At 39.0% G+C, this 18,702-nt stretch overlaps 1 protein-coding gene across 1 annotated transcript in view; it reads right to left on the reverse strand.

Moving 5' to 3' along the window:
* Positions 1 to 11,706, reverse strand: part of SPRTN (SprT-like N-terminal domain) — a 66,872-nt gene extending 55,166 nt beyond the window's left edge. Inside the window, exons 1-2 of the mRNA XM_053711004.1 lie at positions 11,361 to 11,706; positions 550 to 649 (exon numbers count right to left, since the gene is read on the reverse strand). Coding sequence (XP_053566979.1) covers positions 550 to 649; positions 11,361 to 11,656 — 396 coding nt within the window. The 5' untranslated portion in view covers positions 11,657 to 11,706. The remainder of the gene's footprint in view (positions 1 to 549; positions 650 to 11,360) is intronic.
* Positions 11,707 to 18,702: the final 6,996 nt, after the last annotated feature.

Consider the following 18,702-nt stretch of genomic DNA (forward strand, 5'->3'; position numbering starts at 1 on the left):
CTGGGTTGTCCTTGCCGATTGGACAGCACCAATAAACAAGTGCTGTCCATGGTTTTGAACCACAAATTGACTGGCTCCTTAGATTAGATGCCTTCTTTTTCAAATAAAGAAAGCAAGAGAACGAAGAAAAATTGATAATAGGAGTATATTAGAAAGTTGCTTAAAATTGCTTGCTCTATATGAATCATAAAAGAAAAAATTTGGGTTCCGTGTCCCTTTAAGATGTGGATATGAACACCAACTGGCATATTTGTATGTGCATTGGACGTTGGTGACAATAAGTATGTCTTTGTACCCTTTTGTAAGGTATAAGCCGTTTTCTAACACTTAACACCCTAGCATAATCAGTAAATGGGGAAAAAAAAAAAACTACAACTGTTCAAATTAAGTGACTGATATCATGTTAACATGACATGTTATTTTAGGTACTGATTATTGAAAAGTCTACACACCATAATATTGTTTACTTGGAACACATGTATCTTTTGATCATTAATTGCTGGGAGCACTAATCTTTATTATGTTTATAATTATATTTTAAAATATTACCTCCACAAGGTCTTTCCTTGGTCTTAATTTCAGAAGTGGCTCACTTAGCCGAACAGAACATAAGCCTCCTCTTCCTTCATAACTACATACCCCAGCACACCTGAAAGATAATGATGATTTACAAAATCATTATATTGCTTTTATTTTAAAGGGAAATTAAACACTAAATAAATGTGGGATAGAACGATGCATCCAAAGAAAAGATTAGTCTGAGAACAACATGTAAATCTATTATTTAAAGTCTCATTAGTTGTTTAAATAGTGACAAAATAAATGTAAGGTTTTTATGTCTATAAAACAATGGGAGCTGCCATGTTGTAACTTAGGTTACTTTTATCTACTGTGGCCAATTAGAGACAGTTACAAATAGGTCACTAGAGTGTGCAGCTAATGGCTGTGCAGAATAGAATAGTGTTCTGCACTTCCATTTCTAACAGGAACTGAAGTGCTTACAAATTTCAGAATGGAGTTACAGGAAAAAAGGGCCAAAATAAATAATGAACGTATATTGTTAAATTATATATATATATATATATATTTCAAGCGATGGTGTAAGTGCACTCTCACCAACTTCTGCAGCTTGTCAGGGTGCTGTGAGATAGTAGATAAAATGTAGCAAAGAAGCACTCACTGAACGATTCCAACTGTGACAACAGACTTTAATTCAAACGAGTGACGTTTCGGGACAGTAACAGTCCCTTCCTCTGACAAGTTAACAATGTGAAAAAGCAGGCCTTAAATAGGCTCCAAAATTACCCTCCCCACGAGTGTGACCAATCATGGTCAAGATTACAAAACCTATCTTACCCAGTGACCAATAGTAATCAATAATGCAATAATACAAAACAAGTGTAACTAGTGAATTAAAACATAAGACCCCGTGTTGCTAATAGAATGGGGGGGAATAATCTCAGTCCAACCATATACACAAGGCAGCTAAATAGCTTTAAAATTGTAAACAAAGTGAGAAAAGGGAACAAAAATAAGGGGATCGTAATCTAACCAATCGTTGTAGTCCCAGCCATAGAGATCGTAATTCCACCAATGGGCAATCATCTAGCCTATGGGAATCATAATAGCACCAATCATCGGCCATATGACACTCAGTGTCCGATGCGTCATAGCTATATGCTTTCCAGTTACGCCCACCTGTCACTGGCGATGCCTGTTTATATATAGCAACAAGGGAAAAACCGATCGCTGTTTGTCAGTCATAGACAAATACAGCACTGGGACCGCCCTTAGTTACACAGCATGAGATCAAGTAATATAGCTGATTCCATACAGAATTAATGTTAGTGTTACCCTCTTAGACACCTAAGGAATACCACAGCGAACCTAGTGCTGTCTAAAAAAATGACGAAAGCTAACCTATCAGCGGTGTGTCCACACCCCCGTGGGCGTGACAAAACATCGGTAGATACTGCCTGTATCTATATGTCAGCTTAAAAATGTGCTCACCTAATAGGATCATACCCTTATCACTCATCTGTAGAGGACAAGTGATATCTCTCTTAAATCACTCACATTGACCGACAGTGACAAACATGGTTGTCAAAAAAGATGACGAAAACTAACCTATCAGCGGTACGTCCACACCCCCGTGGGCGTGACAAAACATAGATACTGCCTGTATCTATATGTCAACTTAAAAATGTGCTCACCTAATACGATCATAGTAATGTTACATTAATATAGTCATGTTCGTCACTGTTGGTTAATGTGTGTGATTTAAGATAGATATCGCTTGTCATTTGCAGATGAGTGATAAGGGTATGATCGTATTAGGTAGTGATCAATATATAAAATTAACTTTTAATCCTACCATATCTTTCAGCAAACAACTGAAAAGTCACTTAGACACAGCCAGTGAATATGGATACATGACACAGGATCTTTCCTATTGGTTGAAACCCCTACTGTACCAAATTTCAAAATAGCCCCCAAAATACATAAAAACCTTTCTAAACCACCTGGAAGACCCATTTTGGCCAGCCAGGGCTCCCTGTGTGAGAGGCTTGGAGGCTGGCTGGACCACTTGTTACAACCACTTGTACAAACATTACCTGGATACATAAGAGATAGTAGTCACCTCATCCAACAATTAAGTAACATTAAATGGAAGAATGGATATACCTGGCTTACAATTGATGTAGCTGCGCTATATTCTAGTATCCCCCACACAGCAGGATTAACAGCTCTGAATGAGATGCTATTAAGACACACTGATTTTGAAACAGGTTTCATTACTTATGTCGTAGAGACAGCAGAATTTTTATTGAAACATAATTATTTTGTACATGAGGGCAATTATTATTTACAGAAACGTGGCACGGCCATGGGCGCTAAATTCGCCCCGGCTTATGCCAACATATATATGGGGTACATGGAACTGAATAAGATTTTTACAGCTGATTTCCCATACAAAAACAACATTATATTATACGGTCGCTTTATTGACGACCTCATTATAATTTGGGATACAAAAAAAAATAATGAACATACCATAGAACAGTTCATATCTTATATCAACACTAATAATATGAATCTGAGTTTTACCTATAAGAGTGATGTCCAATTAATTGAATACTTGGATTTAAAACTCAGTATTGACTATTCTAATTTAAATATTATTACATCTACATATAGAAAACCGACCTCTAGGAACACCATCCTTAGAGCAGATTCATGTCATGTACCACACCTGAAAAAGGGGATACCCAAAGGACAATACCTAAGACTTCGTAGGAATTGTTCTAATCTAGATTTATACAAAGCAGAGGCTAAAGAGCTAACTGACAGACTTATTAAAAGAGGATATAATAAACATAAACTCCTTAATATCAATAAAGAAATTGAGAGATTACCAAGGAACAGCCTGTTTAATAAAAAAGACAGAGGACTTGACAATGACAACATTGTCTTTTCCACGAAGTTTAGCAATCAGTACTACAAAATTTGTAAAGTCATCAATAATAATCTCACGATTCTAAAAAGTGATGACACTTTAAAAGAAATAGTATCCAAAGGGATAAAATTTGTAGCAAAAAAAGCACCTTCATTGGGTGATATAACTAGCAAGAAATTTTCAGATAAACCACAATCTACAGATAATTGGTTAACCCCAAACCCAGGTTTCTTTAAATGTGGTCACAGACCATGTAAAAGCTGTGAATACACACAAAAAACTAATACATTCTCATCAATGAATACAAAAGAAACCTATAAAATTAGACAGAGGATAGATTGTACATCGCAATATGTCATCTATCTGGTCACATGCCAATATTGTTTTCAGCAATATACTGGGATTACGACACGCCCACTAAAAGATCGAATTAGGGAGCATCTCTTATCTTTAACTGAAAAAGAGCCTAAGACCCCCGTAGCGAAACACTTTCGCCAACATGGTATAGGCACTGATTACTTCTCATTTACTGGCATTGAAAGAATCATAAACAATGCAAGAGGAGGGGACAAAACAGCCAAACTACTCAAAAGAGAAGTATTTTGGATACTTAGATTAGATACTAGATACCCCCATGGTATAAATAGGAGATTAGATGTAGATCTATTTGTATAAGTAACACCTCTGAGAATAGTAACATAGACTTAAAAATAGAATACATAACACACTACCAATCATACAACTTCATCTAATGACATAGTCTATTGGTTAAAGTCTTGCTAGTTCTATCATATCTTAGTGGCCATTTTCCTATTTCTATGACCCCTCCTATCTTTATTCAATTTATTCAATATAAGCTTGGAACATACAATATGATCCTAGAATGTTAAATACACAGAAGAGTACATTACTATTGATATACTATATTATATCTTAGGGTCTTCCCTTTGAAGTTTGAACTTGAATTTTAACCTCATTCCTAGCTTTATTTTATTCTATTCTTTGTTCTATGGTATATTTTATATGTTTTATTTCTTTATTCCCTTCCCAGACCTATTTTGCCTTATTCTTTATTATTCATTCTATTTTTATATTTTATACTCAATTACTGACTACACACTTACTTGAGATGACTATCCAGGACCACTTGTTTAGCTGACCTTGGATATTGACAGTAGACTAAGCTCCAGCTTATTAGGCTACTGGGCAATTATAAATAGTTTAATCAGTGTAAATCTTGCCCTAACTATATAGGATTAGTACTAACATCATTTTGAGGGTATTGTATAATAGAGTATAGGAATTGAATGTTTGATTAGTGAGTCATTTGAATTTTATTTATATTTTTTATTCTATATTTTTTATATTTTTCTGAATATGAGCGATGTATATGTATTTAGTTTTTATATATTTTTTATGACATGATGTTCTTCATATTTTTTTGTTAGATTTTTCCGTTATGTTTTACTAGTAGTGACTAGTCATTTTTTAGGCAGACATTATGAAAGAATCATATAAGATAGCAAGTGTCTCACGTTAAGTATAAGTATTTATACTATACACAATTTTTCACCATATGTCTTTAGCCTATATGTCAATTTCAATTAGAGATTCATTGTCTGTCACTATTGGATATCTCAGAATATATACATTTCCTGTTAATATATTGAATATTGATTATACATATGAGTATGCCTAATATGAGCCAGGAAGAATTTTTTCTGGTCTGACATCCCAGTGCGGTTATATTTTATGGAAATAAAAATAAAACCAACATATTCCGCTCACCATTGAACTGATTTATGCATATATTAGCTGCACTGGGCAGTCACACCATTGGCTCATATTCAAACTCACAAATGATTGGTAGAATGTTCGTTTAAAAGCTGTCACAATTAGATTCTAATTAACCTCCGATGAAGCGCATCTACGCATGCGCGAAACGCGTCAGGCGTTCTCCACTGTGACTTTGTTTGTACATTACTTCTGGATTGTACAATAAACATTCTTACTGCAGCAGAAACTACGCCTCATTGGTGCATTTTTTCCTTCTGACTTTATGTTTCTTTAGCGGTTGGACTTACCGCTTTCTTGCACCAGCTACCTGCTTTAGCCACTCTTGGGATACAGAACCGGCTCTTTGTCCTTTTGGTTTATACCTCCCCCCCAGGAAATACCAGTTGGTTTAGCCTTGCAACGTCACGGGTGACGCACCAAGGAAACGTCTCCACGCTTGATCTCTCTGAAGCACGCCGAGAAGGGAAACACAGACTGCACCCCCTAGGAAGGGTTTCATCGACCCATTCGAGGAGAAGTACGGAAGTGTTCCCAGGCACCCCACCAACGTAGTGGAGGGTAAGAGTTGATCTTATAACATTGTGAACTGGCATTCCCACCCGTGACTACTAGGCTCTGGGACATACTTTAACACTTTGAATGGGATTTTACTCTTTCCATGGGACAATGGACTCTGTACCAATCTGAGTGACTTTTCACACTGACCGGGGTCCAAAAATTGATACACAGATTATTGGGACCTGAATTCCCCACCTTTATGTGCTTCGATACACGTTTAGAGCACTTGGGGATTTTTGTTCTGAACACATTCTCGCTTTGATGATTATTAATAGGCTCATACCCTTATCACTCATCTGTAGAGGACAAGTGATATCTCTCTTAAATCACTCACATTGACCGACAGTGACAAACATGGTTGTCAAAAAAGATGACGAAAACTAACCTATCAGCGGTACGTCCACACCCCCGTGGGCGTGACAAAACAGATACTGCCTGTATCTATATGTCAACTTAAAAATGTGCTCACCTAATACGATCATAGTAATGTTACATTAATATAGTCATGTTCGTCACTGTTGGTTAATGTGTGTGATTTAAGATAGATATCGCTTGTCATTTGCAGATGAGTGATAAGGGTATGATCGTATTAGGTGAGCACATTTTTAAGTTGACATATAGATACAGGCAGTATCTATGTTTTGTCACGCCCACGGGGGTGTGGACGTACCGCTGATAGGTTAGTTTTCGTCATCTTTTTTGACAACCATGTTTGTCACTGTCGGTCAATGTGAGTGATTTAAGAGAGATATCACTTGTCCTCTACAGATGAGTGATAAGGGTATGATCCTATTAGGTGAGCACATTTTTAAGCTGACATATAGATACAGGCAGTATCTACCGATGTTTTGTCACGCCCACGGGGGTGTGGACACACCGCTGATAGGTTAGTTTTCGTCATTTTTTTAGACAGCACTAGGTTCACTGTGGTATTCCTTAGGTGTCTAAGAGGGTAACACTAACATTAATTCTGTATGGAATCAGCTATATTACTTGATCTCATGCTGTGTAACTAAGGGCGGTCCCAGTGCTGTATTTGTCTATGACTGACAAACAGCGATCGGTTTTTCCCTTGTTGCTATATATAAACAGGCATCGCCAGTGACAGGTGGGCGTAACTGGAAAGCATATAGCTATGACGCATCGGACACTGAGTGTCATATGGACGATGATTGGTGCTATTATGATTCCCATAGGCTAGATGATTGCCCATTGGTGGAATTACGATCTCTATGGCTGGGACTACAACGATTGGTTAGATTACGATCCCCTTATTTTTGTTCCCTTTTCTCACTTTGTTTACAATTTTAAAGCTATTTAGCTGCCTTGTGTATATGGTTGGACTGAGATTATTCCCCCCATTCTATTAGCAACACGGGGTCTTATGTTTTAATTCACTAGTTACACTTGTTTTGTATTATTGCATTATTGATTACTATTGGTCACTGGGTAAGATAGGTTTTGTAATCTTGACCATGATTGGTCACACTCGTGGGGAGGGTAATTTTGGAGCCTATTTAAGGCCTGCTTTTTCACATTGTTAACTTGTCAGAGGAAGGGACTGTTACTGTCCCGAAACGTCACTCGTTTGAATTAAAGTCTGTTGTCACAGTTGGAATCGTTCAGTGAGTGCTTCTTTGCTACATTATATATATATATATATATATATATATATATATATATATATATATATATATATATATATACACACACATATACATACACATACACACACACATATACACACACACAGTTTATATTATTATCTCAAATTGTTTAATGTCCCTTTAATTTTCTCCAAACCAACTATTTAAACAGAAGACTAACAACCAACAAAGGCTGCTGTCCGACACTCATGTCGTATAAATGACTGCGCAGTATTATGTGAAGCCATATGTGAAATTCCAACAAAAGCTCCATTACACAATATCAAAATGTTTCTTTCATGATTCAGATAGAGTATACATGAGGCACTAGCTCCTACTGAACAAACATGTGCAAGCGTTCACAATATATATGTATATATATGTGTTTTGGGATAGGCTGATAGCTGTTATATAATGCAGGCAAATTAAAAAAAAAAAAATCAAAATTGTCAGAACAAAACAAAAACAATGCTCATTTGAAATTTAGACTTATTGCATTGTCGTTTTATTATGCAATTCTACTCTATACAACAGGTATTAATTGAATAGGTTTGAATATATTTATAGGAGAAAAAGGCAGGCACTACTAGGGGGTAAAAAGCAAAAAAGGTTTATTGATAAACATAAGCCGAACAAAAGAAAAATAGGCTTAGAAATATCAACAGCAATACAGCAGATAGAATGACACAGAGGGACAGACGGCCTGACGCGTTTCGCACCCCCTAGTGGCGCTTAATCATAGGCTGATTTAGAAAAGACAAGACAATATATTTATTCCCAAGAATACACAAACAAAATGTAGCCCTGGATTTTTAACTGATATTAGACCACTGGTTTCCAAACCTGTTCTCAAGCCTCCCTAACAGTCCAGGTTTTCTGGATTACCTTGGATGAGAGCAGGTAAAATAACCAGGTTTACTAATCAGCTGATTGTTTCACCTGTGCTCTAGTTCAGTGCTTGACGAATATGTTCAAAAATTAGGAGCCAGTAAGAATATTTATGAGCCAGGCATATTTTTAGGAGCCAGACAGTTGGATATGTATATAGATATATGGAGAATAACCAAAAAAGTTAGGAGCCAGGGGTAAAATTCTAGGTGCCAGTGGCTCCCGGGCTCCTGGGTTTGTCGAGCCCTGCTCTAGTTCAGATATCCACAAAATGTGGCCTTTTAGTGAGACCTGAGGGCAGGTTTAAAAACCAGTGGACTAGACCATTTTCCCCCCACACTCCTACAGAGACAATCTTGGTGTATACTTAAAGGGACATGACCCCCAATTTTTTTTTTCTTCTTTCATGATTCAGAGAGCATGTGATTTTAAACAACTTTCCAATTTAATTTCGTTATCTAATTTGTTTAGTTGTCTTGCTATCCCTTGTTGAAAATGATATTGAGGTAGGCTCAGGAGCTGCTAATTGAACGCTGCACATATATGCATCATGTTATTGGCTCACACAGTGCGTTAACTAGCTCCCTGTAGTTCATTGCTGCTTTTTCAACAAATAGTACTAGGAAAATTAAGCAAAATAGATAATAGAAGTAAATTGGAAAGTTGTTTAAAATTGTATTCTCTAGCTAAATCATGAAAGAAAAACAAATGGGTTACATATTCCTTTAAAGAGACAGTCTACCCAAATTTTCATATAACTGCATGTAATAGACACTACTATAAAGAATATGAACAGATACTGATCTAAAGATCCAGTATAAAACCTTTTAAAAATGTACTTAGAATCTCCTAGTTTAGCACTGATGATGAGGTTAGGCTGGGACACCCACTAAAAGGGGCTGAGAAAGCAGGAAGAGCAGACCCCCCCGCATATTAAAAGACCCATTACACAAACAGGAGACTTCAGACTACTTCTGATACTTTGGGGCTTGGTATAAGTCTGAAAATCAGCACGTTATATAAAAATAAGCAAAAATATACATTGTTACAAAAAAAATGGGCTATATAAATGGATTATCTACAAGACATTTATGCAAAGAAAAATCTAGTTTACAATCCCCCTTTAAACTGGTAGGTACACTCAAGTACATGAGCTTGATTGACAGACAAAAAGCATAGAAGCCAATCAGCAGCTGACTATATTGGCACCAGGTACAAATCTCAGGGTTTAAAAAGCTAAAGCAGTATTTTTAAAATGTTTTTTTAAAGCACTTATGCCACACAGCATAGTATGACATTGATGCTCAGTAAAGTTTGCACTCACATTAATATATGCAAAAGATACCTCAACCAACTAAATCTAACTATCAGGAAAAAAAGGAAATCTACCATTGTCACTCATATTCAATATGAGTTTGTAGAAACACTATTACTGTCATATGATATAGACAGGGTGAATACACAAATCTATACTATAATTGCGTTTGTAATATCCGTCGCTGTTGGCAGTTGCGCACACATCCTCAAAGGAATGTTGGCAGTGCAAGGCAGCCAACAGAAAGAATTCACCTGGATGCAGCGAAGGAATGTTGGCAGCGCGAGGCAGCCAATAGAAAAAAATTCACCTGGATGCAACAAAGTGGATTCTGAAAATGGCAGGGTGGTGAAAGAATGCACCGAAGGCAAACTGAGAATAAAAAAAAAGAAAGAACCGAACGCAATAAGTATATATAAAAACAAAAAAAAAACTAACGCAATAAGTATGGAAAAAACACCTAACCGCCTGCAATAAGTATTTAAAGAAAAAACAACAAGCGCCCGTACGAAGTATTAAGAAAGAAAAAAAAACTACTTAGTAAAAATTTTAACCGCTAAATCCACAAACATCGCAAACTACCTAATACATCTATTAACCCTAATCCGCCAACCCCCCGCAACGCATTAAACCTAATTTACCTATTAAATCCTACACCGCCAACCCCCACAATGCAAAAAAACTAAATTTAATGAGTAAGCCCCCTAACCTAACACCCCCTAAATTAACCCCTTAATTACAATTAAAAAAAAAAGTTACTACATTACAATAAAAAATAAAAAGGCCTTCTCCGCCGGACTTCTGAAACCATGAATACCTATTTGGGGCTTTAGTGTTAGTTTTTTTTTTTTTTTTAAATTAGGGGTTTTTATTTTTTTAGATTAGGTTTTTTGGGGGGGGGCAAATCTGGAAAGAGCTGAATGCCCTTTTAAGGGCAGTGAAAAAAAGATCTGAATGCCCTTTTTGTATTATTTTTGTTAGCTTTGTTTATTTTTTTCTGTATTTCTATTTTTTTGTAGCTTGGGGGGGTGTATTTTCAACACAGACTGCCCTCTGGCAGGCTTATCAACTAGTGCTTCAATACCCTACTACCATTACCAGGAAGTTGACAACAAATTTAAAAGTATGGCCTATCATTATGAATTATAAAGATCAATTATTGACATGCTGCAAATAAGCATAAATGATCAATTTACTACAAAGTATCATGGGTCAATTTAACATAGGGCTTTTTCACTCATTACAAAAGCCAGTGAATTGAACATAAATGTTTTAGCAAACCATTTCAGATTGCTCTAAAAATCTATACTAAAATAGCATTGGCCTCACACTAACCTTGGTTCTAAGATGGATCTAAATAACGCACTGAACCCCCTGACAACCCTAAATAGCCCCAGGACCACCAACATCTAACAAAACACCTCCCCGGCTGCTATAAATAACCCAATACGCTGACCCAGCACCTACATAACCATCAACTCCTAATTTATCCGGGCCAAACACGAATATGTATCCAGAATAACCATGACACTGTATGAAAACGGCCCCTGGATAACGAAATCTCTACTAACTGAACCCCCAAACACCATATTAAACTTTGTATCCAGAATAATTCTGATCACTCAAACTATTAAATAATATTGACCCTAGACCAAGTACACGGTTCCCAATTTCTCTGCCGTGCGATCCCATAACTTACAGAGTCATCCTAGGGCTCCACTTCACCTCCACACCGGACAGTTTACTCCAAAAAAACATATCGTTGAACTGCAAAAACAAAGCCCGTATGTCGGGGTTTGGGTCAATCATCTCCCAAGACGGGTCTACCACAGACATTTCCTTAGATCTCGCTGTCCCCGTGACTGCCATAACCGGTTTATGTAACACTTCGCGGGGAGAGCTAGGGTTGACATCTTGGTATTTCCGCTGAGTCTGGGCCTCCTCTTGATCGTACTGTTCCTGCAGCCGGAGAGCTAACAAAAAATCCCCGTCCATCTTCTCTCCGTCAGCCACGGCGGCCTTCCTGCGCTGGTTTCTCAGAGCTGCGCGCGCACCCGACACGGCCTTACATAACTCCGCGACTGCGCGGCAAGTTAAAGTTATTAGATTTCAAATTGATCAATTGCATTGTAGCTTGTCTCTCTGTGTTCTATTGTCGTTTGAATCTATAATAATTGTAGCAGCCCCTTAACTCATAACAGCACGAGTCATTATTTCCAAAGTATTTCAAACCCAAACTTTATTTCCACGTTTAGTATCACTTCACATTCCCAAAACAACCAAAAACTTTGTATTTTTTTATCTTTAATTTTTATTAAAAATTGATAACTGAAAATGTATAATTTGTGGCACTATGTACTATCTTGCAATTTATACATGAAATGGGTAGCTATAAACAGACATCCCAACTCTCCCTGAAGTTTAGGCGGCTCCCTGATGCCAGCAAATGGAATGCTATCTTCCAGAAATTCTAAATACAATGATCCAATGTGGCCCAAATCTGGAAAAGTTTGCCTTTAGTTGCTGGGACGAAATAGAACCATCAAAGCATGCATAACCAAAAAGCCCCCACTGATTCTAATAAAATAAAACACAAACACAGTCACTACCTTAATAACTGCACGTAATTAAACTTCGTATTCTAAAATATTTAAGCATTTAACAAGCGATTACTGGAAAATAGGTTTATTGTACGTGGTTGTGCAATAAAGCTACTTTTTAAAATGTGACTTTTGTGGGAATCTACTTTAATGATAAGTCTCTATCTTATTTATTTATCTTACTATATAACACTTGTGGGGGGGGGGGGGGGGGCGTCACAGTAGCGGGTGAACCCACCTCCCTGAAATGAGTTTTTGGGAGATGTCTGTATAAAATATCTAACCATATAAATATGATACTAGAGACATACCTCCCAACATTTCAAAATTAAAAAGAGGGACACCCCCCCCCCCCCTGCAAAAAAATTGAAATGTGGTGGACGGGGCTTAAAAAATCATAAGACCAAAGTAATAAAAATAAAATTCTAAATAAAGTCATATATTTTAATACACTTAGGCAGCAAATCAAACACAAGCTCAAACCACTGGTATGGCTATGTGAGCGCTGTATTTAATTAGCCTTTGCAAAGACATTGCTAAATATTTTTATCTTAATTGCACATTTATTAATAAATTCTTTAAAACTACTCTCTGCATTCCCCATTAATATTCTAGATTCTGGCCTTTAAAGTCAGCAAAAATGCACAGTAGCACGCTACATAGCATACACTTATACATGCAGATACACACACACTACATAGCATACACTTATACATGCAGATACATACACACTACATAGCATACACTTATACATGCAGATACACACTTATACATGCAGATACACATACACACACTACATAGCTTACATTTATACATGCAGACACACACACTACATAGCATAAACTTATACATACAGATACACACAGTTAGATAGACACACACACTACATCATATATGGGTATCTGTAATTCATTGTATGGGGTCCTGGGGTTGGCAAGCACATTAGCTGGCAGTCTGCGGCTGCCACTGCTCATTGTATAAAACTGAAGGCATGCTAATATTATCACCAGGGCTTAGATATCATCATTACCAGAGGTAGGTTAGAGAGGTCACCATTACCCGTGGTCAGAGTGTATACAGCCTTCTTACTCCTGCTTAACCCACACACCATTCCTTTTCCACAGGGAATATAACAGGTATCTAACCCTGTGAGAGCAAAGCCAGCTGCTTCTGAGTATGGGCCCAATAGAATTTAAAAAAAAAAAAAAAAAAAAAATTTTTTTTTTTTTTAAATGCCTGGGGCAACTCGGGACAGATGGCTAGCAACTCGGGACAGAGGGACAGACCCCTAAAATCGGGACTGTCCCGCGAAAATCGGGACAGTTGGGGGGTATGTAGAGATAGGCATTAGAGGGGTGGGCGTATCTTAACTCATTTTGACAATTTATTCATGTTTCTGCACCTCTCCACACTCACCATAGCAAATTATCAATAAAATAGTTCTACCTAATATCTTCCTATATAAAATTTAACAAATTATCACACATTTGTACATTCACCCAGTTTTCCCATTTATTGTGATTCCTAAAATCTTTTACTAGTTTGATCTATGATCTATTACCAGACATCCCAACTCTTCATGTAGTTCAGGGAGTCTCCCTGATTGTAATAGCGGCTCCCTGGTGCTAGCAAATGGAATGCAATCTCTCTGAAACTCCAAGCACCATGATCCAATGTGGCCCAAATCCGGAAAAGTGTTTCTTTAAGGAATGCCTTTAGTTGCTGGGACGTTATAGAACCCTCAAAGCATGCATCAGTAACCAAAATGCCCTACTGATTCTAATAAGATAAAAACACAAATACTACCTTATTTACTGCACGTAATTAAACTTCGTATTCTAAAAACATAATTTATGCTTACCTGATAAATTTATTTCTCTTGTGGTGTATCCAGTCAACGGATCATCCATTACTTGTGGGATATTCTCCTTCCCAACAGGAAGTTGCAAGAGGATCACCCACAGCAGAGCTGCTATATAGCTCCTCCCCTAACTGCCATATCCAGTCATTCGACCGAAGACAAGCAGAGAAAGGAGAAACCATAGGGTGCAGTGGTGACTGTAGTTTAAAGTTAAAAAATACCTGCCTTAAAATGACAGGGCGGGCCGTGGACTGGATACACCACAAGAGAAATAAATTTATCTGGTAAGCATAAATTATGTTTTCTCTTGTAAGGTGTATCCAGTCCACGGATCATCCATTACTTGTGGGATACCAATACCAAAGCTAAAGTACACGGATGAAGGGAGGGACAAGGCAGGTACTTAAACGGAAGGTACCACTGCCTGAAAAACTTTTCTCCCAAAAATAGCCTCCGAAGAAGCAAAAGTATCAAATTTATAGAATTTTGAAAAGGTATGAAGCGAAGACCAAGTCGCCGCCTTGCAAATCTGTTCAACAGAAGCCTCATTTTTAAAGGCCCATGTGGAAGCCACAGCTCTAGTAGAATGAGCTGTAATCCTTTCAGGAGGCTGCTGGCCAGCAGTCTCATAAGATAAGTGGATTATGCTTCTAAGCCAAAACGAAAAAGAGGTTGTCGAAGCCTTTTGGCCTCTCCTCTGTCCAGAGTAGACAACAAACAAAGCAGATGTTTGCCGAAAATCTTTAGTAGCTTGTAAATAATACTTTAAAGCACGAACCACGTCAAGATTGTGTAATAGACGTTCCTTCTTTGAAGAAGGATTAGGACACAATGATGGAACAACAATCTCCTGATTGATATTCTTATTAGATACCACCTTAGATAAAAACCCAGGTTTGGTACGCAGAACTACCTTATCTGCATGGAAGATCAGATAAGGAGAATCACATTGTAAGGCAGATAACTCGGAAACTCTACGAGCCGAGGAAATAGCTACCAAAAAAAGAACTTTCCAAGATAAAAGTTTGATATCTATGGAATGAAGAGGTTCAAACGGAACCCCTTGAAGAACTTTAAGAACCAAATTTAAGCTCCATGGCGGAGCAACAGGTTTAAACACAGGCTTGATTCTAACTAAAGCCTGACAAAATGCCTGAACGTCTGGAACATCCGCCAGACGCTTGTGCAAAAGAATAGACAGAGCAGAAATCTGTCCCTTTAAGGAACTAGCTGACAATCCTTTTTCCAATCCTTCTTGGAGAAAAGATAATATCTTGGGAATCCTGACCTTACTCCATGAGTAACCCTTGGATTCACACCAATAAAGATATTTATGCCATATCTTATGATAGATTTTCCTGGTGACAGGCTTTCGTGCCTGAATTAAGGTATCAATGACTGACTCGGAGAAGCCACGCTTTGATAAAATCAAGCGTTCAATCTCCAGGCAGTCAGTCTCAGAGAAATTAGATTTGGATGGTTGAAAGGACCTTGAAGTAGAAGGTCCTGTCTCAGCGGCAGAGTCCATGGTGGAAAGGATGACATGTCCACCAGATCTGCATACCAAGTCCTGCGTGGCCACGCAGGCGCTATCAAGATCACCGATGCTCTCTCCTGCTTGATTTTGGCAATCAGACGAGGGAGCAGAGGAAACGGTGGAAACACATAAGCCAGGTTGAAAGACCAAGGTGCTGCTAGAGCATCTATCAGCGTCGCCTTGGGATCCCTGGATCTGGATCCGTAACAAGGAAGTTTGGCGTTCTGGCGAAACGCCATGAGATCCAGTTCTGGTTTGCCCCAACGATGAATCAATTGTGCAAACACCTCCGGATGGAGTTCCCACTCCCCCGGATGAAAAGTCTGACGACTTTGAAAATCCGCCTCCCAGTTCTCTACACCTGGGATATGGATAGCTGATAGGTGGCAAGAGTGAATCTCTGCCCAGCGAATTATCTTTGAGACTTCTAACATCGCTAGGGAACTCCTTGTTCCCCCTTGATGGTTGATGTAAGCCACAGTCGTGATGTTGTCCGACTGAAATCTGATGAACCTCATTGTCGCTAGCTGAGGCCAAGCCTGAAGAGCATTGAATATCGCTCTCAATTCCAGAATGTTTATTGGAAGGAGTGTCTCCTCCTGAGTCCACGATCCCTGAGCCTTCAGGGAGTTCCAGACTGCCCCCCAGCCTAGAATTCTGGCATCTGTCGTTACAATTGTCCAATCTGGCCTGTGAAAGGTCATACCTTTGGACAGATGGACCCGAGATAGCCACCAGAGAAGAGAATCCCTGGTCTCTTGATCCAGATTTAGTAGAGGGGACAAATCTGTGTAATCCCCATTCCACTGACTGAGCATGCAGAGTTGCAGCGGTCTGAGATGTAGGCGTGCAAACGGCACTATGTCCATTGCCGCTACCATTAAGCCGATTACTTCCATACACTGAGCCACCGAAGGGCGAGAAGTGGAATAAAGAACACGGCAGGAATTTAGAAGTTTTGATAACCTGGACTCTGTCAGGTAAATCCTCATTTCTACAGAATCTATTAGATTTCCCAGAAAGGAGACTCTTGTGAGAGGGGATAGAGAACTCTTTTCTTCGTTCACCTTCCACCCATGCAACCTCAGAAATGCCAGAACTATGTCCGTATGAGACTTGGCAATTTGGAAATTTGATGCCTGTATCAGGATGTCGTCTAAATAAGGGGCCACTGCTATGCCCCGCGGTCTTAGGACCACCAGAAGTGACCCCAGAACCTTCGTAAAGATTCTTGGGGCTGTAGCTAATCCAAAGGGAAGAGCTACAAACTGCCTGTCTATATAAAGCAAACCTGAGAAACCGATGATGATCTTTGTGTATCGGAATGTGAAGATAAGCATCCTTTAAATCCACTGTAGTCATATATTGACCCTCCTGGATCATAGGTAGGATGGTACGAATAGTCTCCATCTTAAATGATGGAACTCTGAGGAATTTGTTTAAGATCTTGAGAACTAAAATTGGTCTGAAGGTTCCCTCTTTTTTGGGAACCACAAACAGATTTGAGTAAAATCCCTGTCCCTGTTCCTCCTTTGGAACTGGATGGATCACTCCCATAACTAGGAGGTCTTGAACACAGTGTAAGAATGCCTCTCTCTTTATCTGGTTTGCAGATAATTGTGAAAGGTGAAATCTCCCTTTTGGAGGGGAAGCTTTGAAGTCCAGAAGATATCCCTGGGATATAATTTCCAACGCCCATGGATCCTGGACATCTCTTGCCCAAGCCTGGGCGAAGAGCGAAAGTCTGCCCCCTACTAGATCCGTTACCGGATAGGGGGCCGATCCTTCATGCTGTCTTACCTTTGTTTGGCCTGCTTACCTTTGTTCCAGGTCAGGTTAGGTCTCCAGACCGACTTGGACTGAGCAAAAGTTCCCTCTTGTTTTGCATTAGAGGAAGTTGATGCCGCACTCGCCTTGAAGATTCGAAAGGCACGAAAATTAGTCTGTTTGGCCCTTGATTTGGACCTATCCTGAGGAAGGGCATGACCTTTTCCTCCAGTGATATCAGAAATGATCTCCTTCAAACCAGGCCCGAATAGGGTTTGCCCCTTGAAGGGAATGTTAAGCAGCTTAGACTTTGAAGTAACGTCAGCTGACCATGATTTAAGCCATAGCGCCCTGCGCGCCTGAATAGCAAAACCAGAATTCTTAGCCGTTAGTTTAGTCAAATGAACAATGGCATCAGAAACAAAAGAATTGGCTAGCTTAAGTGCTCTAAGCTTGTCAAGTATGTCATCCAATGGGGTCTCTACCTGTAAAGCCTCTTCCAGAGACTCAAACCAGAAAGCCGCAGCAGCAGTGACTGGGGCAATGCATGCAAGGGGCTGTAGAATAAAACCTTGTTGAATAAACATTTTCTTAAGGTAACCCTCTAACTTTTTATCCATTGGATCTGAGAAAGCACAACTGTCCTCGACAGGGATAGTAGTACGCTTAGCTAGGGTAGAAACTGCTCCCTCCACCTTAGGGACTGTCTGCCATAAGTCCCGTGTGGTGGCATCTATTGGAAACATTTTCTTAAAAATAGGAGGGGGAGAGAACGGCACACCTGGTCTATCCCATTCCTTAGTAATAATTTCTGTAAACCTTTTAGGTATTGGAAAAACATCAGTGCACACCGGCACTGCATAGTATTTATCCAATCTACACAATTTCTCTGGCACTGCAATTGTATCACAGTCATTCAGAGCAGCTAAAACCTCCCTGAGCAATACGCGGAGGTGTTCAAGCTTAAATTTAAATGTTGACATATCAGAATCAGGTTGAATCCTCTTCCCTGAGTCAGAAACATCACCCACAGAAAGAAGCTCTCCTTCCTCAGCTTCTGTATATTGTGAGGGAGTATCAGACATAGCTCTTAAAGCGTCAGTATGCTCTGTATTTCTTCTAACTCCAGAGCTGTCTCGCTTTCCTCTAAACCCAGGTAGTCTGGATAATACCGCTGACAGTGTATTATCCATGACCGCCGCCATGTCTTGTAAAATAAACGCTATGGGCGCACTAGATGCACCTGGCGCCATTTGAGCGTGAGTCCCTTAAGCGG

This window comes from Bombina bombina, chromosome 4, assembly GCF_027579735.1.
Source record: "Bombina bombina isolate aBomBom1 chromosome 4, aBomBom1.pri, whole genome shotgun sequence".
In the NCBI taxonomy this organism is placed as follows: Eukaryota; Metazoa; Chordata; class Amphibia; order Anura; family Bombinatoridae; genus Bombina; species Bombina bombina.